This window comes from Gallinula chloropus (genome assembly GCF_964237585.1).
Source record: "Gallinula chloropus genome assembly, contig: HAP1_SCAFFOLD_456, whole genome shotgun sequence".
Classification (NCBI taxonomy): Eukaryota; Metazoa; Chordata; class Aves; order Gruiformes; family Rallidae; genus Gallinula; species Gallinula chloropus.
Window position 1 is genome coordinate 23,158 of NW_028168685.1, and position 22,737 is coordinate 45,894.

Consider the following 22,737-nt stretch of genomic DNA (forward strand, 5'->3'; position numbering starts at 1 on the left):
GGATGGACCCCCCCCCAGAGCCCTGCCCCACACATCAGTGCCCCATGGTGGCTCCCCAGTCCTGGGGGGTCCGTCCCATCCCCAAGTCCCACAGTCCCACAGGTATCCCCTGTGTCCATCCTGGGAGGGGTGGCCCAGTCCCTACCCCACAGGGTCCCTTCCCCACCCAGCCCCCCCCTCCCCAAACACTCACAGGCAACGTATTTGTAACATGTATTTAAAACTCGTAGGTAAAGTGACCCCCACCCATAACAACCCCCTTCTCCCAGCACCCTGTTCCCCCCAGTTGTGGGGGAGAGATGAGCATCACCCTGGTCCTGTCACCACCGTCCACGGTCCCTTCTGCGCCCGTGCACCCGCTACAGGCGGTCCCGCAGCCCCCTGCTTCCACTACAGCTTCTGGGTGCTGCTGGGGCAGAGCTGGGGGATGAGAGAGAACCAGGGGTGTCAGTGAGGGGAGGGGGGGACACATACAGCTGCCTGTGGGCACCCAGGGAGGGGACAACCCCGGTCCTACCTGTCACACGGGAGGAGCAGGTCACTCGTCCTGACTTGCAGGATGAAGGGTGGGGGGTCCTCTGTGTCCTTCAGCTCTGCAAAGGGTGAGAGGACAGGGGTGTGGCAGCCTCAGGGGGTGACACGATGAGGGGGGAGTCCTGCCAGACACCCCTAGGACACTCACCAGCCTCCCAGTCCTCCTGGCAGGGGGGGCATGGCCATGCCACAGGGACCTCCGCTTGCTTCAGCCCGCTGCCCAGGGCTGCACCCATCTCTGGGGGGACACGGGGGACGGCTGTGGCACCGGCACCAGGCAGCAGGGTGGGGGGTGTGTGTGTGGGGGGGTGTGGCAGGGCCACACGGTACCGTGGGGGGTGTCAGGCTGGCGCTTGTCGGGGCAGGAGGCGATGTGGCTCTGCAGCTCGGCCTGGGGCATCCTGTGCCTGGCGTTGAAGGGGCAGGTGGCCAGCTTGCGGGCCAGCTGCGGGTTGTTCTGAGGGGGAAAGAGAGGAGAGAGGGGGCAGGGTGAGGAGGGGGAGATGGGGGAGGCTGCTCACCCTCAGCCCTGCCTGACCCCTGGCTCTGTGGGCCGCAGCCCCCAGCAGGCCCTGGCTCCCCTGAGGCCCCCGGCCCCCAGTAGGTCTCGGGCCCCAGAGAGCTTGGGCTTGGCCTGCAGTGGGCCCCAAGGTCCCCACAGGCCCCAGCCCCCAGCAGGCCCTGGCCCCCCAGGCAGACCCTGAGACCCCCCCAGCAGATCCCAAGGCCATCGCAGGCCCCAGCCCCAAACAGACCCCGACCCCCAGAAGGCCCCGACCCCCCGCAGGCCCCGAGCCCCCCAAAGGCCCCGAGCCCCAGCAGGCCCCGAGCGCCCCAAAGGCCCCAAGCCCCCCGAAGGCCCCGAGCCCCAGCAGGCCCCGAGCCCCCCGCAGGCCCCGACCCCCAGCAGGCCCCGAGCGCCCCGAAGGCCCCGAGCCCCCCGAAGGCCCCGAGCCCCAGCAGGCCCCGAGCCCCCAGCAGGCCCCAACCCCCAGCAGGCCTCGAGCCCCCCGCAGGCCCCGACCCCCAGCAGGGCCTGACCCCCAGGAGGCCCCGAGCCCCCAGCAGACCCCGACCCCCCGCAGGCCCCGACCCCCAGCAGGCCCCGACCCCCAGCAGGACCCGAGCCCCAGCAGGCCCAGACCCCCAGCAGGCCCAGACCCCCAGCAGGCCCCGAGCCCCCCGCAGGCCCCGAGCCCCGCGCTGGTCCCGGCCCCGCTCACCTGCTGGCACTTGACGAGGTGGTAGGGCAGCCGGGACACTCGGATCTGGTGGCTCTTGTCGTAGGGACACTGGACGAGCGCCCCGGGCTCCATGGCGGCTCCGCACAGGCGTTAACGGCACCGGGCTAACGGCTCCCAGCTTCCGGCGCGGCCTGCAGCGGCCTCCGCGCTCCGCCGTCGCGATGGCAACGGGGCCCGGCCCTCTGCCGCCGCGGGGCCGGGTCAGGCCCGGGCGGTGCCGCCGCAGCTCCGGCAGCCTGACCTGGGCTGGGGAGGCAGCGTGTGGGCCCCGAACGCGGAGCCCTGGGACCGCAGAGGCTCCGGGGACCGCAGGGACCTCGGGAGCTCATCCCGCTGGAGCAGGGGCACCTCCAGAGGCCTCCCAGGGAAGGGGTTCCCTGGGGTTCGGCTCCATCCATCAACCCAGTGGCTCCCCGCTGGGCTCTTCTGAGGACTGAGGGTCAAGAGTGGCTCCAAAGGGTGTTTATCCGGGCACTGACAGGCGCTTTGTGTATATAAAAACATAAATATGTATAAAAATCGGTTCTTGACTTTTATATATAGTAGTTCTTGAACTGAGGGGCCCCAAACTGGAACCAGTATGCTGGATGTGGCCTCACCAGGGCATCCATCCATCCATCCCCGCCTGCATCCTTCCATCCCATCCCATCCCATCCCATCCCATCCCATCCCATCCCATCCCATCCCATCCCATCCCTCATTTCTCCTTCCCTCCATTCCACCTTCTCTCCATCAGGACAGGGATGGTGCCACTGGGACATGGGTGGTGCCATTGGGACAGGGATGGTGCCATTGGGACATGGATGGTGTCATCAGGACATGGATGGTGCCATCGGGACAGGGATGGTGCCATTGGGACAGGGATGGTGCCACTGGGACATGGATAATGTCACTGGGACACGGATGGTGTCACTGGGACATGGATGGTGTCACTGGGACATGGGTGGTGTCACTGGGACACGGATGGTGCCACTGGGACACGGATGGTGTCACTGGGACATGGGTGGTGTCACTGGGACACGGATGGTGCCATTGGGACACGGATGGTGTCACTGGGACATGGGTGGTGTCACTGGGACACGGATGGTGCCATTGGGACACGGATGGTGTCACTGGGACATGGGTGGTGTCACTGGGACATGGATGGTGCCATTGGGACAGGGATGGTGCCACTGGGACATGGGTGGTGTCACTGGGACACGGATGGTGCCATTGGGACACGGATGGTGCCATTGGGACATGGGTGGTGTCACTGGGACACGGATGGTGCCATTGGGACACGGATGGTGTCACTGGGACATGGGTGGTGTCACTGGGACATGGATGGTGCCATTGGGACAGGGATGGTGCCACTGGGACATGGGTGGTGTCACTGGGACACGGATGGTGCCATTGGGACATGGGTGGTGTCACTGGGACATGGATGGTGCCATTGGGACACGGATGGTGTCACTGGGACATGGGTGGTGTCACTGGGACATGGATGGTGCCATTGGGACAGGGATGGTGCCACTGGGACATGGGTGGTGTCACTGGGACACGGATGGTGCCATTGGGACATGGGTGGTGTCACTGGGACAGGGATGGTGTCATGGGGCCATGGTCACTGTGCCAAGGCCACAGCCAGACCTCCATGTCCGTGGCGTCAGGCGCCGGCGGCGTCACGGGGTGGTGGCAGCCGTGTCACGTGGAGGTGGCCCCAGCTCAGGGCCCAGCCCAGGAAGCCGAGGAAGGGGAAGTTGGGCGTTGGGGCTGAGCGGGGGCCCTGGGGGAAGCCCCCTCCCCGGCCCATCGCCGCCATGGCGCTGCCCTCCATCTACCAGAACAAGTTTGCTGAGAAGCTGACCATCCTCAACGACCGGGGCCGGGGCGTCCTCGTCCGCATCTACAACATCAAGAAGGTGTGGGGGTTGGGTAAGGGTGGGGCTGGGGGGCCTGGCACAACCCTGGGAGGGGGTAGAAGGGGTTGGGGTACAGGATTTTGGGGGTCCTGACCCCAGCCTGTGGACTGAGGATGAGCTGGGGTCCTTCCTGGGAGGAGGATGCTGAAGAAATGGGGTGTGGTGGGATTACTGGGGCAGGGTGTTTGATTGGGGGGGGAGGGTCTAGAGGGGGTTTTGGGGGTGGGGTGTGATTCTGGGGGGGTCCCCCACAGACCTGCTCCGACCCCAAGACGCGGCCGGCCTTCCTGGGTGACAAGGCCATGGAGGCCTCAGCCAAGTTCATCAACAAGAAGTTCCCTCACTTGGACGTCAGGAGCAACACGGTGAGGGGCCGGGGTGTCCCCCCTGTCCCCAGCCCCCTGTGTCACCCCCACACCCCACCCCAACCCGTGTCAGCCCTACCTGGGTGTGCCCCCTGTCCCCAACCCCCTGTACTGCCCCCACACCCCACCCCGACCCCTGTCAGCCCTACCTGGGTCTCCCCCCGTATCCCAACCCCCTGTGCCACCCCCACACCCCACCCCGTCCCCTGTCAGCCCTACCTGGGTGTCCCCCCTGTCCCCAACCCCCTCTGCCACCCCCACACCCCACCCTGCCCTGTGTCACCCCACCCTGGGTGTCCCCCCTGTCCCCAACCCCCTCTGCCACCCCCACACCCCACCCCAATCTGTGTCACCCCACCCTGGGTGTCCCCCCTGTCCCCAACCCCCTCTGCCACCCCCACACCTCACCCCAACCCGTGTCACCCCACCCTGGGTGTCCCCCCTATCCCAACCCCCTGTGCCACCCCCACACCCCACCCCAACCTGTGCCACCCCCACACCCCACCCTGCCCCGTGTCACCCCACCCCGGGTGTCCCCCCCTATCCCAACCCTGTGTCACCCCCACACCCCACCCCAACCCGTGTCACCCCACCCCGGGTGTCCCCCCTGTCCCCAGCCCCCTGTGTCACCCCCACACCCCACCCTGACCCCTGTCAGCCCCACCTGGGTGTCCCCCCCTATCCCAACCCCCTGTGCCACCCCCACACCCCACCCCAATCTGTGTCACCCCACCCTGGGTGTCCCCCCTGTCCCCAACCCCCTGTGCCACCCCCACACCCCACCCCGACCTGTGTCACCCCACCCTGGGTGTCCCCCCTATCCCAACCCCCTGTCACCCCCACACCCCACCCTGCCCCATGTCACCCCACCCTGGGTGTCCCCCCTGTCCCAACCCCCTGTGCCACCCCCACACCCCACCCTGACCCCTGTCACCCTACCTGAGTGTCCCCCCTGTCCCCAACCCCCTGTGCCACCCCCACACCTCACCCCAACCTGTGTCACCCCCACACCCCACCCCAACCCCTGTCAGCCCTACCTGAGTGTCCCCCCTGTCCCCAACCCCCTGTGCCACCCCCACACCCCACCCCAACCTGTGCCACCCCCACACCCCACCCTGCCCTGTGTCACCCCACCCTGGGTGTCCCCCCTGTCCCCAACCTGTGCCACCCCCACACCCCACCCTGCCCCGTGTCACCCCACCCCGGGTGTCCCCTCGCCAGCAACACCTGGGCCCGGTGCACAAGGACAAGGGGGACATCACCCGGGTGCTGGCGCCTTTCTACAACTCCTTCCTGGACGTCCTGGAGTTCAGGGTGAGCCGAGGGGCAGAGCAGGGTGCTGGGGGGTGGGGGGGTGACATTCCACACCTCGGAGGGGACAGCAGTGTCACATCCCCCCCTGTGTCTGTGTCCCCCCCATGCCAGGACCACGTCTACGAGCTGCTCAACACCATCGACGCCAGCCAGTGCTTCTTCGACATCGTGAGCGGGGCTCAGCAGGGGGGTGTGGGGGGGGTATTTTGGGGGGTGTCACACGCTCACAGCTCTCCCCTTTCCCTCAGCACGTCAACTATGAGCTCACCAGGAGCTACCTGGACCTGGTTGTCACCTACGTGTCCCTCATCCTGCTGCTGGCCCGCACTGAGGACCGCCGGCTGCTCATCGGCCTCTACCACTGCGCCCACGAGATGAGCCACGGCAGTGGGTGGGTTGAGGGGGTCCCCAGGGGCTGTGCCCAGCTTGGGGTTGGCTCTCAGGGCCATCCCTCACCCCCCCTTACCCCCAAATCTGTGTCACTGTCCCCACAGCGACCCCAGCTTCGCCCGCCTGGGCCAGATGGTGCTGGAGTACGACCACCCCCTCAAGAAGCTGGTGGAGGAATTTGGGCCCCACACGAAGGTGGGATGGGACCTCCCCAAGGTCCTGTGAACCCTCAGGGCTCTGACCCCCCACCTTCTGACTGTCCCCTGATGTCCCCTCAGGCTGTCACCAGCGCTCTCCTGTCCCTGCATTTCCTCTTTGCCCGGAGGAACCAGGGGGCTGAGCAATGGCGCAACGACCAGCTCCTCAGCCTGCTGGGCAGCGCCGGCACCATGCTCAGCCCCGCCAGCTCCGACACCGTGAGTGCCACCCTGACACCCCAGGGGACCCGGGCCACAGCCCAGGGGACACTGCTGGGAGGGCTGAGAGGGGTGACACGGTGACTCTTGTGTCCCCAGATGGCCTGCGAGTACCTATCCCTGGAGGTGATGGAGCGCTGGATCCTCAGTGAGTCCTTCCCCAAACCCTACCGGGCTCCCAGTTTGGGATCATCCCAGTGCCAGTCCCAACTGGTTCTGATGGTTGTGCCCGCAGTGGGGTTCCTGGTGTGCCCGGGGGCGCTGGGCTCGTCCCCGCAGTGCCTGGAGCTGTGGCGGTTGGCGCTGCAGGGCTCGCTCTACGTCACCCTGCTCCGCGACGAGGCCATCGCCGTCCACAAAGTCACCGAGGAGCTGCTCAGCAGCCTCAAGGGGTAATGGGGCAGAGGGGGGGTGGCCTGGGGGGGGTGCTGAGGGGTGGAGGCTCTGCCAGCAGCTCCCTTGGGTGCTTGTGCGGGGTGCCAGGAGACTTTGTGGGGTGCCAGGGGCTGTGTGGGGTACCTGAGGCTCTCCCCAGTGCCATGCTGGGTGCCAGGGGCTGTGTGGGGTACCCAGGGATCTCCCCAGTGCCGTGCTGGGTGCCAGGGGCTGTGTGGGGTACCCAGGGATCTCCCCAGTGCCGTGCTGGGTGCCAGGGGCTGTGTGGGGTACCCAGGGATCTCCTGGGTGCCAGCTGAGTGGGGTACCCAGGGCTCCCTGGTGCCAGGGGTGGGTGCCAGGGGCTGTGTGGGGTACCTGAGGCTCTTCTGGGTGCCAGGGGCTGTGTGGGGTACCCAGGGCTCCCCGGTGCCGTGCTGGGTACCAGGGGCTGTGTGGGGTACCCAGGGCTCTCCCCAGTGCCATACTGGGTGCCAGGGGCTATGTGGGGTACCCAGGGCTCTCCTGGGTGCCAGGGGCTGTGTGGGGTACCCAGGGCTCCCTGGTGCCAGGGGTGGGTGCCAGGGGCTGTGTGGGGTACCGGGGCTCTCCTGGGTGCCAGGGGTTGTGTGGGGTACCCAGGTCTCTCCCCAGTGCCAGGGGCTGTGTGGGGTACCGGGGCTCTTCTGGGTGCCAGAGGCTGTGTGGGGTACCTGGGGCTCCCCGGTGCCAGGGGTGGGTGCCAGGGGATGTGTGGGGTACTCAGGGATCTCCTGGGTGCCAGGGGCTGTGTGGGGTCCCGGGGCTCCCTGGTGCCAGGGGTGGGTGCCAGGGGCTGCGTGGGGTACCTGAGGCTCTCCTGGGTGCCAGGGGCTGTGTGGGGTACCCAGGGCTCTCCTGGGTGCCAGGGCTGGGTGCCAGGGGCTGTGTGGGGCCCCGGGGCTCCCCGGTGCCGTGCCCGGTGCCATCGGTGACTCTCTCTCAGCTACGGGAAGCGGGTGGCAGATCTCAAGGAGTGCAAGGAACACGCCGTGGCTCACAGGTTGGGGGCTTGGAGGGGGGGACACAGCAGGGCTGGGGACACTGGGGAGGGTCCCAGGGATCCTGGGGAACTGGGAGGCCCTGGAGCACCCCAAAGGGTTGGAGGTTGGAGGATCCTGGGGGGCCGTGAGTCCCAGTGAGCTGGGAGGGTCTCCTGGGGTGTTGGTTGGTGTGGGGGGGTCTCCTGGGGTGGTGGATGGGTGGGGGGATGTCTCCTGGGGGTGGGGGTGCCCTGATGGTGCCCACACTGGCCCTGAGCCACAGCCCCCCCGTTTGCCACATGGTGCCTGTGGTGTCCCCACTGGGTGAGTGGGATGTCTGGGGGGGGGCGGTGGGGGCTCAGTTGGGTACCTCGGACCCCCCTGACCCCCCCACCCCCCCCGCAGCGGGTCCCTGCACCGGGGCCGGCGGGTGTACCTGCGCGGGGCCGTGCGGGAGCTGGAGGCGCTGCTGGAGGATCAGCCCGGGCTGCTGGGACCCAAGGTGGGCACGGGGGGGCTGGGGGGGCCAGGGGAGCAGGGGCTGGGGGGCTGGGGGGGCTGGGGTGCTGGGGGGTTCAGGGGAGCAGGACGTGGGGTACTGGGGGAGGCAGGGGAGCAGGGGCTGGGGGGCTGGGGGGGCTGGGGTGCTGGGGGGTTCAGGGGAGCAGGGGCTGGGGTGCTGGGGGAGCCAGGGGAGCAGGATGTGGGGTGCTGGGGGGGCCAGGGGAGCAGGGGCTGGGGTGCTGGGGGGGGGCTGAGGGAGCAGGATGTGGGGTGCTGGGGGGTGGGCAAGGGAATCAAGGGCTGGTTTGCTGGGGGGCAGGGGCTGGGGTGCTGGGGGGGGCAGGGGAGCAGGATGTGGGGTGCTGGGAGGGGCAGGGGAGCAGGGAGTGGGGTGCTGGGGGTGGGGTGCTGGGGGGGCCAGGGGAGCAGGATGTGGGGTGCTGGGAGGGGCAGGGGTGCAGGGGGTGACAGGGGTGCAGGGGCTGGGGTGCTGGGGGGGGTCAGGGGAGCAGGGGCTGGGGTGCTGGGGGGGGGTCAGGGGTGCAAGGGGTGGGGTGCAAGGGGTGGGGTGCTGGGGGGGGGGGTCAGGGGTGCAGGGGGTGGGGTGCAGGGGGTGGGTGCTAGTGGCTGGGTGTGGGGTCTCTACACGTGCCGGGGGACGTGCGGTGGGCGCGGGTGGGGGTCTGCACATGGGGGCACGGCCAGCCCCAGCCTGACAGCAGCTCCTGGTGCCCTCTAACCCCCCTTTGCCCCCCACCTGCCAGGCCCTCTTCGTTTTCATGGCGCTGTCCTTCTGCCGTGACGAGGTGAGCTGGCTGGTGCGGCACAGCGAGCACGTCACCAAGACCAAGGCGCCCGAGGACTACGCGGACAGGTGGCACGGTGATGGGCAGGGGGGACGGGCAGGGGGCAAGGGGCAGGGGGTCATGGGTGGGGGGTGATGGGCAGGGGGGACGGGCAGGGGGCCATGGGTGGGGGGTGATGGGCAGGGGGCCATGGGCAGGGGGGACGGGCAGGGGGCCAGGGGCAGGGCGTGATGGGTAGGGGGTGATGGGCAGGGGGGATGGGCAGGGGGTGATGGGCAAGGGGTAATGGGCAGGGGGCCAGGGGCAGGGGGTGATGGGCAGGGGGTGATGGGCAGGGGGGACGGGCAGGGGGCCAGGGGCAGGGGGTGATGGGCAGGGGGCCATGGGCAGGGGGTGATGGGCAGGGGGGACGGGCAGGGGGGACGGGCAGGGGACCATGGGCAGGAGGCCATGGGCAGAGAGTGATGCGCAGGGGGGTGATGGGCAGGGGGCGATGGGCAGGGGTCCATGGGCAGGGGGTCCATGGGCAGGGGGTCGTTGGGCAGGGGGTCCATGGGCAGGGGTCCATGGGCAGGGGGTCGTTGGGCAGGGGGTCGTTGGGCAGGGGTCCATGGGCAGGTGTTGATGGGCAGGGGGTTGTTGGGCAGGGGGGTCCATGGGCAGGGGGTCGTTGGGCAGGGGGTCCATGGGCAGGTGTTGATGGGCAGGGGTCCATGGGCAGGGGGTCGTTGGGCAGGGGGTGATGGGCAAGGGGGTGATGGGCAGGGGGTGATGGGCAGGGGGCCATGGGCAGGTGTTGATGGGCAGGGGTCCATGGGCAGGGGGTCGTTGGGCAGGGGGTGATGGGCAGGGGTCCATGGGCAGGGGGTCGTTGGGCAGGGGGTCGTTGGGCAGAGCAGCACCCATCCCCCCAGCACACCAATCTCCCAGCGGGGTTATCCCGGGGTGCCCAGGCGGCTGGTGCTGCGTTTGGGGGGCGGTGGGGGGGTGGGTGCAGTCTGGTGGGCTCAGGCCCTGAGCCGGGGGTCTGTGGGGTGGGGCGGGGGTCCCGCGCAGCCACGTGGCAGAGCTGCTGTTCCTGGCGGAGGGGCTGCGCAGCCTGGTGCGGCGCCGGGCGCGGGTGCTGCAGCGCTACCACGTCCAGTACCTGGCCCGTTTCGACGCCCTGCTCCTCAGCGAGGTCATCCAGGTACCCAGCAGGGGGGGTGTGGGACCACCGAGCCCCCCTCCCCACCTCCCCAGCCCCGCCCCCTGTCCCCTACCCCGGCTGTCCCTCACCCTGTCCCCATCCTGTCCCCCCCAGAACCTCTCCGTGTGCCCCGAGGAGGAGTCCATCATCCTCTCCTCCTTCGTCAGCTCCCTCTCTGCTCTCTCCATCAAGGAAGGTGGGGAATGGTCCCCCTCGCCCCCAACCCCCACCCCAGCCCCCCCCATCCCATTCTGGGGCACCCTCCAGCCCCTCCCCACCCCATCCTGGGGCATCCCCCATCCCCAGGAGCACTGTGACAGCCACCCAGGGAGATGGCAGCTCCTGGGGGGTGGGTGCTGCCACCCCTGGGGACAGAGGGAGCCCCCCCCAGCCCCTCAGTCCCCCCCTCCATGGCCCTGGAGGTGGGGGGGGTCCCCACATTCTCCTGTGTCCCCCCAGTTGATGACAACGAGAAGTTCGATTTCACGCCGCTCCGCCTGGACTGGTTCAGGCTGCAGGTGCTGCCACTGCCCCTGTGTCCCTCCTCTGTCCCCAGCCCTGTCCTCTTGCCCTGTGCTGTCCCCAAGCCCCCCGTGTGCCCCCTCCCCAGGCCTACACCAGCGTGGCCAAGGCCTCGCTGCCCCTGGGCTCCAACCCTGACGTGGGGCGTGTCATGAACCTCATCATCTTCCACACCAAACTGCTGGACTCCCTGGAGGAGCTGCTGGCCGAGGTCTCCGACCTCTCCGACCTCTGGTGAGCTCAGGCACCCTCCCTGCCTCAGTTTCCCCCTTCCCTAACTGGGGGGAGGGGGTCTTCAAGCCTCATCCTGCCCCCCAGCACATCCACGATGCTCCCGTCTTGTGCTGGGTGACAGGGAAGGGGTGGAGGTGACATCCCCCATGGGAGAGGTTGTGGGGACAGGGACACCCCACACAGCATGTCTAGACAGACAGACAGACAGACAGACAGACCCCTTCTCCTGTCCCCTCTCCCAGTTTCTACCCTCGTCCTGTGGAGAAGATGTTTGTGGTGACCATGGAGGAGCCCACGATGCTGCGCTACAGCATCGCCTTCCCCCTGCTCTGCACCCACTTCTCCCGCTGCGTCCACCCCATGTGCCCTGAGGAGGTGGGTGCTGCTGCCTGGGGGGGCACAGGGGGGCACCGGGACACCCCATGTGCCCTGAGGAGGTGGGTGCTGCTGCCTGGGGGGGCACAGGGGGGCACAGGGACACCCCATGTGCCCTGAGGAGGTGGGTGCTGCTGCCTTGGGGGGCACAGAGACACCCCATGTGCCCTGAGGAGGTGGGTGCTGCTGCCTGGGGGGGCACAGGGACACCCCATGTGCCCTGAGGAGGTGGGTGCTGCTGCCTGGGGGGGCACAGAGACACCCCATGTGCCCTGAGGAGGTGGGTGCTGCTGCCTTGGGGGGCACAGAGACACCCCATGTGCCCTGAGGAGGTGGGTGCTGCTGCCTGGGGGGGCACAGGGGGGCACAGGGACACCCCATGTGCCCAGAGGAGGTGGGTGCTGCTGCTGGAGGGGGGCATGAGGGGGCACAGGGATACCCCATGTGCCCAGAGGAGGTGGGTGCTGCTGCCTGGGGAGGCACAGGGACACCCCATGTGCCCAGAGGAGGTGGGTGCTGCTGCCTGGGGGATGCACAGGGACACCCCATGTGCCCAGAGGAGGTGGGTGCTGCTGCCTGGGGGGGGCACAGGGGGGCACAGGGACACCTCATGTGCCCAGAGGAGGTGGGTGCTGCTGCCTGGGGGGGGCACAGGGACACCCCATGTGCCCAGAGGAGGTGGGTGCTGCTGCTGGGGGGGCACAGAGGAGCACAGGGACACCCCATGTGCCCTGAGGAGGTGGGTGCTGCTGCCTGGGGAGGCACAGGGACACCCCATGTGCCCTGAGAAGGTGGGTGCTGCTGCCTGGGGGGGCACAGAGACACCCCATGTGCCCAGAGGAGGTGGGTGCTGCTGCCTGGGGGGGCACAGGGACACCCCATGTGCCCAGAGGAGGTGGGTGCTGCTGCCTGGGGAGGCACAGGGACACCCCATGTGCCCTGAGAAGGTGGGTGCTGCTGCCTGGGGGGGCACAGAGACACCCCATGTGCCCAGAGGAGGTGGGTGCTGCTGCCTGGGGGGGCACAGGGACACCCCATGTGCCCAGAGGAGGTGGGTGCTGCTGCTGGAGGGGGGCATGAGGGGGCACAGGGATACCCCGTGTGCCCAGAGGAGGTGGGTGCTGCTGCCTGGGGGGGCACAGGGGGGCACAGGGACACCGTGGCTGCCTCAGGGGAGGGTGACAGTGGCCTTTGTCCCTCAGTATCCCACCCTGAAGGCCACGGCGCTGGGGATGTGCAACAGGTTCCTGGAGGAGATGGCCCGTCAGGCCAGCGCCTGCATCATGGACGCCTGCGCCGAGCAGCACAACCTCAGCGAGCAGGTGAGGGGCTCTGCAGCCCCTGGGGCCTCCAGCTCCTCTGCATCTCTGGGGCTGTTGGGGCTTTTGGGGTCCCCAGGGGCTCTGCAGCCCTTGGGGTCCCCATAGTCCTTGGGGTCTCCAGCACCTCTGGATCTCAGTGGCTGTTGGGGCTTTTGGGGGTCTTCAGGGTCTCTGCAGCCCCTGGGGTCTCCAGCACCTCTGGATCTCAGTGGCTTTTGGGGCTTTTGGGGCCTCCAGGGTCTCTACAGCCCCTGGGGTCTCCAGCTCTTCTGGATCTCAGTGGCCATCAGGGATCTTGGGGTCCCCAGGGTCTCTGTCACCGTTGGGGTCTCCAGCGCCTCTGGATCTCAGTGGCTGTTGGGGCTTTTGAGGTCTCCAGGGTCTCTGTCACCCTTGGGGTCTCTGCAGCCCTTGGGGTCTCCAGCACCTCTGAATCTCAGTGGCTGTTGGGGCTTTTGGGGTCTTCAGGGTCTCTGCAGCCCCTGGGGTCTCCAGCACCTCTGGATCTCAGTGGCTTTTGGGGCTTTTGGGGTCTCCAGGGTCTCTGTCACCCTTGGGGTCTCCAGCACCTCTGGATCTCAGTGGCCATCAGGGATCTTGGGGTCTCCAGGGTCTCTGTCACCCTTGTGGTCTCCAGCACCTCTGGATCTCAGTGGCTTTTGGGGCTTTTGGGGTCTCCAGGGTCTCTGTCACCCTTGGGGTCTCCAGCACCTCTGGATCTCAGTGGCCATCAGGAATCTTGGGGTCTCCAGGGTCTCTGTCACCCTTGGGGTCTCCAGCTCCTCTGGATCTCAGTGGCCATCAGGGATCTTGGGGTCTCCAGGGTTTCCAATGGCCTTTGGGGGTCTCCATGACCTCTGGGGTCTCTGTGATGCCTTTGTCCCCCAAGACCTCCACAGCCTCCAGCATCTCAGGACCTCTGGTGACCCCCACATCCTTGGGGACAGCAGAGACCATGGGATGGGGGTAGGGGGGATGGAAAAGAAGCCCTGGTGGGGGCACATCCCCAATTTAACCCTGGGGGATGGTGACCCCTGGTCCTGGGGGGTCCTCACCTGGGCTGTCCCAGGCCGGTGGTGACGGGGTGCCCGTGTCCCACAGCTGCTGCCCAAGCACTGTGCCTCCACCGTCAGCAAAGCCCGGGGCAAGAAGACCCCCAAGACCCCGGCCAAGAAGGGGGAGCCCGAGCGGGACAAGCCGGGGGCCGAGAGCCAGAGGAGGGACCGGACCTTGACCACCAAGTGAGCCCACCCGGGGGGCCAGCGAGGCTGGGCTGGGGGCTGGTGGGATGTGGAGGGGGGCTGGGGGGGTATGGGAGGGGCTGCAAGGGCTCCGGGGAGGGGGGTGGGGGGAACTGAGGGGGGTTTGGGGTGCCCTGGGTGAGGTTTGGGTTCTCCTGGTGGGGTTTGGGGTGCTCCTGGGTGGGGTTTGGGGTGCCCTGGGTGGGGTTTGGGGTGCTCCTGGGTGGGGTTTGGGGTGCCCCTGGGTGGGATTTGGGGTGCCCTGGGTGGGGTTTGGGGTGCCCTGCAGGGGGTGTGGGGACACCTGGTGGGGGTTAAGGGTGCCCCTAGGTGGAGTTTGGGGTCCCCCTGGGGCAAGGGGTTTGGGGTGCCCTGGGTGAGGTTGGGGGTGCCCCTGGGTGGGGTTTGGGGTGCCCTGGGTGGGGTCTGGGTTGTCCTTGGATGGGGTTTGGGTTCTCTTGGTGGGATTTGGGGTGCCCTGGGTGAGGTTTGGGGTGCCCCTGGGTGGGATTTGGGGTTCTCTTGGTGGGATTTGGGGTTCTCTTGATGGGGTTTGGTTTCTCCTGGTGGGATTTGGGGTGCCCTGGGTGAGGTTTGAGTTCTCCTGGTGGGATTTGGGGTGCCCTGGGTGGAGTTTGGGGTGCCCTGGGTGGGATTTGGGGTGCCCTGGGTGAGGTTTGAGTTCTCCTGGTGGGATTTGGGGTGCCCTGGCTGGGGTCTGGGATGTCCCTGGGTGGGATTTGGGGTTCTCCTGGTGGGATTTGGGGTGCCCTGGGTGAGGTTTGGGGTACCCTGGGTAAGGTTTGAGTTCTGGTGGGATTTGGGGTGCCCTGGCTGGGCGGTGGGTTGTCCCCACGGGTGCCTAACAGCGCCTGCATGTCCCCCTGTGTGTGTGTCCCCCTCCTCCCCCCCCAGCATGGACAAGCTACACCTGACTCTGGCTGAACTGTCCCTGAGCCTCAACCACGTCCCCAACGTCACCGTCTTCGAGCACACGGTGACACCCGCCGAGTACCTCAGCAGCCACCTGGAGACTCGCCTCACCAAGTAGGGGACACGCTGCTGGCGCAAGGGACACCCAGGGGGGTATCCCCGTGTCCCCCCCCTGACCCCAACCACCCCCCTTGGCTGTCCCCACAGAGCCATCGTGGCCATGGCTGGCTACAGCCAGGCCACGCAGGAGGTGGCGCGGCCCTCGGAGGTGCTGGTGGGGCTGGGGGCCTACGTGGGCTTCCTGCAGTCGCTGGGCAGCCTGGTGGGGCTGGACACGGGGCGCATCATCCGCAGCGTCCTGCTGCAGCAGACGCAGCCCCGCGACGCCGCCGGCGACCAGACGCTCACCACCATCTACACCAACTGGTGGGGACCCCGCCGGCACCCGACACCCCTGCCCCACCCTTGATCTGGGGGGGGATGTGGAGAGAGGGGATGTGTGGGGATGGGTGCTGTGGGGATGGGTGCTATGGGATGCCATGGGGCTGGGTGCTGTGGGGCTGGGTGCTGTGGGGCTGGGTGATGTGGGGCTGGGTGCTGTGGGGATGGGTGCTATGGGATGCCATGGGGCTGGGTGCTGTGGGGCTGGGTGCTGTGGGGCTGGGTGATGTGGGGCTGGGTGCTGTGGGGATGGGTGCTATGGGATGCCATGGGGCTGGGTGCCATGGGGCTGGGTGCCATGGGGCTGGGTGCTGTGGGGCTGGGTGCCATGGGGCTGGGTGCTATGGGATGCCATGGGGCTGGCTGCTGGGGGCCTGGGTGCTGTGGGGTCCCATGGGGCTGGGTGCTGTGGGGTCCCATGGGGCTGGGTGCTGTGGGGCTGGGTGCCGTGGGGTGCTGTGGGGCTGGTTGCCGTGGGGCTGGGTGCCGGGGGGTCCCATGGGGCTGGGTGCCGGGGGGCTGGGTGCTGTGGGGTGCCATGGGGCTGGGTGCTGGGGGGTGCCGAGGGGCTGGTTGCCGGGGGCCTGGGTACTGTGGGGTCCCATGGGGCTGGGTGCCAGGGGGCTGGGTGCTGGGGGTCCCGTGGGGCTGGGTGCCGGGGGTCCCACGGGGCTGGGTGCCATGGGGCTGGGTGCTGTGGGGCTCAGTGCTATGGGGTTGGGTGCTGTGGGGCTGGGTGCCATGGGGCTGGGTGCTATGGGATGCCATGGGGCTGGCTGCCGGGGGCCTGGGTGCTGTGGGGTGCCATGGGGCTGGGTGCTGTGGGGCTCGGTGCTGGGGGGCTGGGTGCTGTGGGGCTGGGTGCCATGGGGCTGCGTGCCGGGGGGTGCCGTGGGTATGGGTGCCATGGGGCTGGGTGCTGTGGGGCTGGGTGCCATGGGGCTGTGTGCCATGGGGTGCCATGGGGCTGGGTGCTGTGGGGCTGGGTGCCATGGGGTGCTGTGGGGCTGGGTGCCGTGGGGCTGGGTGCTGGGGGGTCCCATGGGGCTGGGTGCTGTAGGGCTGGGTGATGTGGGGCTGAGTGCCATGGGGCTGGGTGCTGTGGGGTGCCATGGGGCTGGGTGCTGGGGGGTGCCGAGGGGCTGGTTGCCGGGGGCCTGGGTACTGTGGGGTCCCATGGGGCTGGGTGCCAGGGGGCTGGGTGCTGGGGGTCCCGTGGGGCTGGGTGCCGGGGGGTCCCCTGGGGCTGGGTGCCGGGGGTCCCGCGGGGCTGGGTGCTGTGGGTCGTGTGGGGCTGGGTCCCGTTGGGCTGGGTGCCGGGGGCTGGGTGCCGGGGGTCTGGGTGCCGGGGGTCCCGTGGGGCTGGGTGCCATGGGGCTGGGTGCCGGGGGTCCCATGGGGCCGGGTGCCAGGGGGTCCCATGGGGCTGGGTGCCGGGGGTCCCGCGGGGCTGGGTGCCGGGGGCTGGGTGCCGGGGGGCTGGGTGCTGTGGGGCTGGGTGCCGGGGGTCCCGCGGGGCTGGGTGCCGGGGGGTCCCCTGGGGCTGGGTGCCGGGGGTCCCGTGGGGCTGGGTGCCGGGGGGCTGGGTGCCGGGGGGCTGGGTGTCGGGGATCCCATGGGGCTGGGTGCTGTGGGGCTGGGTGCTGGGGGTCCCATGGGGCTGGGTGCCGGGTGACAGCGCCTCGCTGTCGCAGGTACCTGGAGGCGCTGCTGCGCCAGGCCAGCACCGGGGCCATCGTCCTGGCGCCCGCGCTGCAGGCGTTCAACACGGTGCCGCGGGAGGGGGAACCCCCCTTCAGCGCCGCAGAGTTCTCCGACGTCTCAGGTGAGGGGTGCTGAGGGCTGGGGGGAGAGAAGCCCCCTCCCCAGACCCCCAGCCCCGCTGACGTCCCCCTCCCTGTCCCATCCCTCCCCATCCCTGTCCCCTCCCTGTCCCCTCCCTGTCCCTCCCTGTCCCCATCCTTCCCCATCCCTGTCCCATCCCTGCCTCATCCCTGTCCCCTCCGTGTCCCCTCCGTGTCCCCTCCCTGTCCCATCCCTGCCCCATCCCTGCCCCATCCCTCCCTATCCCTGTCCCATCCCTGTCCCCTCCCTGTCCCCATCCCTCCCCATCCCTGTCCCATCCCTGTCCCCATCCTTCCCCATCCCTGTCCCCTCCATGTCCCATCCCTGTCCCCATCCCTCCCCATCCCTGTCCCCTCCCTGTCCCTCCCTGTCCCATCCCTCCCCATCCCTGTCCCCTCCCTGTCCCCATCCCTGTCCCATCCCTCCCTATCCCTGTCCCCATCCCTGCCTCATCCCTGCCTCATCCCTACCCCATCCCTCCCCATCCCTGTCCCCATCCTTCCACATCCCTGTCCCCTCCCTGTCCCCATCCCTCCCCATCCCTGTCCCATCCCTGCCCCATCCCTGTCCCCTCCCTGTCCCATCCCTCCCCATCCCTGTCCCCATCCCTGTCCCCATCCTTCCCCACCCCTGACCCCTCCCTGTCCCATCCCTGTCCCCATCCCCATCCCATCCCACCCCACCCCTGTCCCCATCCCTCCCCATCCCTGTCCCCATCCCCATCCCATCCCATCCCTGTCCCCATCCCTCCCTATCCCTGTCCCCATCCCTGTCCCCATCCCTGTCCCCTCCCTGTCCCCTCCCTGTCCCCTCCCTGTGCCCTCCCTGTCCCCACAGAGATGCGTGCTCTGGCCGAGCTCATCGGGCCCTACGGGATGAAGTTCCTGAGCGACAACCTCATGTGGCACGTGGGCTCCCAGGTCACCGAGCTGAAGGTCAGGGGGGGCGGCATATTGGGGAGGGGGCTTGGACCAGCTGGGACCCCCCCTGTCCAGCTGTGTCTGTGTGTGTGGGGGTGACAGGAGCCCCTCACCCCTCTGCAGAAGCTGGTGAAGGAGAACATGGACACGCTGGTCCAGCTGCGCTCCAGCTCCTGCAAGCCCGAGCAGATGGCAGCGCTGGTGCCCCGGCTGACCTGTGAGTCTGGGGGTTTTGGGGGGGTCACAGCAGGGTGAGGGGGGTGACGTGGGGCTGGCACATGTCCCCTCTGTCCCCTCTCTCCTCCCACAGCAGCTGAAAACGTCCTGAAGCGCATGACCATCATCGGGGAGATCCTGAGCTTCCGTGCCATGGCCCAGCAGGGCTTGAGGGAGGTGGGTACCCCCCCCCTTGAACCCCCCCCTCCCCAAACCCTGGGTCCTCCAGCAGGAGCCCCCTGAGCCCCCCCCCACCTTCTCCCCACAGGTCTTCTCCCACCACTGCCCCTTCCTGATGGGTCCCATCGAGTGTCTGAGGGACGTTGTCACCCCCGACACCGACATCCAGGTGGGGGACAGGGTGACACCCTCAGCGCTGCTGTCCTGGGCTCACCGTGGTGTGTGTCCCCTCCTACCATCCCCCAGACCCAAAAGAGTGTCCCCCCTGCCCCCCCTTTTTGCAGGTGACCCTCAGCATCTTCGAGCTGGCCACGGCCGCCGGCATCCCCTGCGAGATCGACCCCGCGCTGGTCAACGTGCTGGCTGGCAGCAGGACGGGTAGGCTGGGCTGGCAGGGGTGGCCCTGGGCTCCAGCCCCCTCCTCAGCCCCCCAGGGCCCCCTCTTGGCCCCCCCAATCTCAGAGTCCCCTCCTGAGCCCCCCCAAGGGTCCCCTCTTGGACCCACACCCATCTCAGTGTCCCCTCCTGAGCCCCCCAGGGTCCCCTCTTGGCCCCCCCCCATCTCAGTGTCGCCCCCCAGGGTCCCCTCTTGCGCCCCCCCATCTCAGTGTCCCCTCCTGAGCCCCCCAGGGTCCCCTCTTGGGGCTCCCCCCATCCCAGTGTTGCCCCCCAGGGTCCCTTCTTGGCCCCCCCCCATCTCAGTGTCCCCTCCTGAGCTCCCCCAGGGTCCCCTCTTGGCCCCCCCCCCCATCTCAGTGTCCCCTCCTGCACCCCCCAGGGTCCCCCCACCATCTCAGTGTCCCCTCCTGCGCCCCCCAGGGTCCCCCCCCCATCTCAGTGTCCCCTCCTGAGCCCCCCAGGGTCCCCTCTTGGACCACCCCCCCATCTCAGTGTCCCCTCCTGAGCCCCCCAGGGTCCCCTCTTGCCCCCCACCCCCATCTCAGTGTTGCCCCCCAGGGTCCCCTCTTGCCCCCCCCCATCTCAGTGTCGCCCCCCAGGGTCCCCTCTTGGGGCCCCCCCCATCTCAGTGTCCCCTCCTGAGCCCCCCAGGGTCCCCTCTTAGCCCCCCCCCCATCTCAGTGTCCCCTCCTGAGCTCCCCCAGGGTCCCCTCTTGGCCCCCCCCCCCATCTCAGTGTCCCCTCCTGCACCCCCCAGGGTCCCCCCACCATCTCAGTGTCCCCTCCTGCGCCCCCCAGGGTCCCCCCCCCATCTCAGTGTCCCCTCCTGAGCCCCCCAGGGTCCCCTCTTGGACCACCCCCCCATCTCAGTGTCCCCTCCTGAGCCCCCCAGGGTCCCCTCTTGCCCCCCACCCCCATCTCAGTGTTGCCCCCCAGGGTCCCCTCTTGCCCCCCCCCATCTCAGTGTCGCCCCCCAGGGTCCCCTCTTGGGGCCCCCCCCATCTCAGTGTCCCCTCCTGAGCCCCCCAGGGTCCCCTCTTAGCCCCCCCCCCATCTCAGTGTCCCCTCCTGAGCCCCCCAGGGTCCCCTCTTGCCCCCCCCCCCAGTGTCCCCTCTGTCCCGCGGCAGACGGCGTGTCCCCCGAGGAGGACTACAAGGTGACCTGCCTGCTGCTGGTGTTCGTGGCCGTGTCCCTGCCCCTGCTGGCCTCTGACCCGGCCTCTGTCTACAGCCCCGAGGTGGATGGTGAGGCCTGGCTGTGACCCCCCCCCAGCCCCCCCACCCCGTGTCCCCACCCTGGGGCCCTGCCATGGCCCCAGGGCTGGTGGGGATGGTGCTGGGGGAGGTGGGCGCAGGGGAGTTGCTGTCCCCAACCTCTCAGTGTCCCCACCTTCCCCTCGCCCCACCTCGACCTTCCCATGTCCTTCCATGGTGTCCCCAACCCTCTGGTGTCCCCAACCATCCCATGTCCCCAAACCTCCCATGTCCCTCCACAGTGTCCCCAACCCTCTGGTGTCCCCAACCTTCCCCTGTCCCCCCACGGTGTCCCCAACCCTGTCCTGTCCCCCCTGGTGTCCCCAACCCTCTGGTGTCCCCAACCCTGCCCTGTCCCCCGTGGTGTCCCCAACCCTCTGGTGCCCCCAACCCTCTGGTGTCCCCCATGGTGTCCCCAACCCTGCCCTGTCCCCTGTGGTGTCCCCAACCCTCTGGTGTCCCCAACCCTCCGGTGTCCCCCGTGGTGTTCCCAACCCTCTGGTGTCCCCAACTCTGCCCTGTCCCCCGTGGTGTCCCCAACCCTGCCCTGTCCCCCCATGGTGTCCCCAACCCTGCCCTGTCCCCCGTGGAGTCCCCAACCCTCCCTTGTCCCCAACCCTCTGGTGTCCCCCGTGGTGTCCCCAACCCTCCCTTGTCCCCAACCCTCTGGTGTCCCCAACCCTCTGGTGTCCCCCGTGGTGTCTCCAACCCTCTGGTGTCCCCAACCCTGCCCTGTCCCCCGCGGTGTCCCCAGCCCTCTGGTGTCCCCAACCCTCCCCTGTCCCCCGTGGTGTCCCCAACCCTCCCATGTCCCCCTGTGGTGTCCCCAACCCTGCCCTGTCCCCCGCGGTGTCCCCAACCTTCTGGTGTCCCCAACCCTCTGGTGTCCCCAACCCTGCCCTGTCCCCTGTGGTGTCCCCAACCCTGCCCTGTCCCCCGTGGTGTCCCCAACCTTCTGGTGTCCCCAACCCTCTGGTGTCCCCAACCCTGCCCTGTCCCCCGTGGTGTCCCCAACCCTCTGGTGTCCCCAACCCTCTGGTGTCCCCCGTGGTGTCCCCAACCCTGCCCTGTCCCCCGCGGTGTCCCCAGGCTACACCAACAACACCCACTGCCTGGCCAAGGGCGTCATCCAGGTGGCGGCCGCGCTCTTCACGCTGCACAACAAGAACATCGAGACCCACCTCAAGGAGTTCCTGCTGGTGAGGGCACTGGGGACCCCCCCGGGGGCTGGGGTACCCCCCCGGGGGGTGGACACTGTCCCCAGGCTGACCAGGACCTGTCCCCTCAGCTGGCCTCGGTCAGCCTCCTGCAGCTGGGCCAGGACACGGACAGGCTGCGGGCCAGGAACCGTGACTCAGTTTCCCTGCTCCTGCAGCTGGTTAGTGGGGCAGGGCCTGGAGTGCCCGGGGGGGGGTCTGGGGTGCTCCTGGGAGGGTGTGGGGGGCCCTGGGGAGGGGTTGGGGTGCCTTTGGGGGGTCTGGGGTGCTCCTGGGGGAGAGTGAGGGGCCCTGGGGAGGGGTTGGGGTGCCTTTGGGGAGTCTGGGGTGCTCCTGGGGGAGAGTGAGGGGCCCTGGGGAGGGGTTGGGGTGCCTTTGGGGGGTTTGGGGTGCTCCTTGGGGGGAGTGAGGGGCCATGGGGAGGGGTTGGGGTGCCTTTGGGGGGGCCTGGGGTGCCTGGGGGGGCCTTGGGGGGTCTGGGGTGCTCCTGGGGGGTAGTGGGGCGCCCTGGGGAGGGGTTGGGGTGCCTTTGGGGTGCCCTGGGGTGCAGTGGGGTGCCCTGGGGAGGGGTTGGGGTGCCTTTGGGGTGCCCTGGGGGGTAGTGGGGTGCCCTGGGGAGGGGTTGGGGTGCCTTTGGGGTGCCCTGGGGGGTAGTGGGGTGTCCTGGGGAGGGGTTGGGGTGCCTTTGGGGGGTGTTCCATGGGGCTGGGCGCTGTGTGGTTAGAGCTGGGGGGGGGGGGCGGTGCTACTCCCCTCTCTGTCGAGAAGAGGACGCTGAGGCAGGGCTGGGGGGGGGGTCCCTCCCACTGCCCCCCCCCCCCCACCCCTCGCCCCCCTCCCCGCAGCTGGTGGCGGAGTCGCCCTTCCTGACGCTGGACATGCTGGAGAGCTGCTTCCCCTACGTGCTGCTCCGCAACGCCTACCGCGAGGTGTGCCGGGAGAGCCTGCTCGGCAGGACCCCCCCGCACTGAGCCCACCCCCCCCCGCCACCCCCACCCCCCCCCAGCCTCCCCTCAACCCCCCCCAGCATCCTGCGCCGGGACCCCCAAATAGCCCCCCCCCCCTTGGGGGCACCTCAACCCCCAGCACCCCAATTTAACACCCCCCCCCTGCTCTGGGAAGGAGGGGGGGTTGAGGGGGGGGGGCAGTTTTGGGGGGGGGGGGGGCCTGGGATTAACCAGCTTGAATTAAAGCGCTGCTCGTGCCGTGCCTCAGTTTCCCCTCCCCACCCGGATGTTTCAAGACACGTTCCACGCCCCCCCCTTCCCTTAATTCCTCCCCCTCCCCTTAATTCCTCCCCCCCCTCCCCTTAATTCCTCCCCCCTCCCCTTAATTCCTGCCCCCCCCCCCCCGCCCGCCCCCTTCCCAGGGTGTGGATTTTCCTCCCGTGCAGCATCTTGGGGGAGAATTAATGGGGTGCAGGAGGGAGGCGGGGGGGGGGCGGGGGGCGGCCGTTGCCATTCCGCTCACGGCCGCGGCTCCCGCATGAGTCACCGGCCACGGCGGGAGCGGGGAGGGGGGAGCAGCGGCCGTCATCGCCCTGAGCACCCACCCCCCCTCCCCGCCAAACCACACCCC

The 22,737-nt window shown here is 69.0% G+C and overlaps 2 protein-coding genes across 2 annotated transcripts; one reads left to right on the forward strand and one right to left on the reverse strand.

The window, feature by feature from the left end:
• Positions 1 to 203: 203 nt before the first annotated feature.
• LOC311204261 (gametocyte-specific factor 1-like) lies at positions 204 to 1,924 on the reverse strand. Its single transcript, XM_084280708.1, has 5 exons — positions 1,758 to 1,924; positions 865 to 991; positions 683 to 772; positions 518 to 593; positions 204 to 420 (listed from the first exon to the last, which is right to left on the reverse strand). Exons 1-5 carry the CDS (start codon positions 1,848 to 1,850, stop codon positions 360 to 362), a joined length of 447 nt encoding a protein of 148 aa, XP_084136834.1. The 5' UTR covers positions 1,851 to 1,924; the 3' UTR covers positions 204 to 359.
• A 1,653-nt stretch (positions 1,925 to 3,577) lies between these two features.
• On the forward strand, positions 3,578 to 22,351 carry NCKAP1L (NCK associated protein 1 like; the record flags this gene model as incomplete). The annotated part of the gene is made up of 31 exons (XM_084280709.1): positions 3,578 to 3,679; positions 3,934 to 4,044; positions 5,266 to 5,358; positions 5,470 to 5,526; positions 5,607 to 5,749; positions 5,853 to 5,943; positions 6,027 to 6,164; positions 6,264 to 6,312; positions 6,400 to 6,556; positions 7,525 to 7,581; positions 7,967 to 8,063; positions 8,830 to 8,939; positions 9,928 to 10,060; positions 10,175 to 10,256; positions 10,520 to 10,578; positions 10,671 to 10,816; positions 11,059 to 11,191; positions 12,394 to 12,513; positions 13,615 to 13,754; positions 14,670 to 14,801; positions 14,895 to 15,113; positions 16,823 to 16,953; positions 17,811 to 17,908; positions 18,017 to 18,110; positions 18,204 to 18,286; positions 18,378 to 18,458; positions 18,574 to 18,667; positions 19,817 to 19,933; positions 21,032 to 21,141; positions 21,231 to 21,320; positions 22,005 to 22,351. 31 exons carry the CDS (start codon positions 3,578 to 3,580, stop codon positions 22,128 to 22,130), a joined length of 3,393 nt encoding a protein of 1,130 aa, XP_084136835.1. The 3' UTR covers positions 22,131 to 22,351.
• Between the last annotated feature and the right edge of the window lie 386 nt (positions 22,352 to 22,737).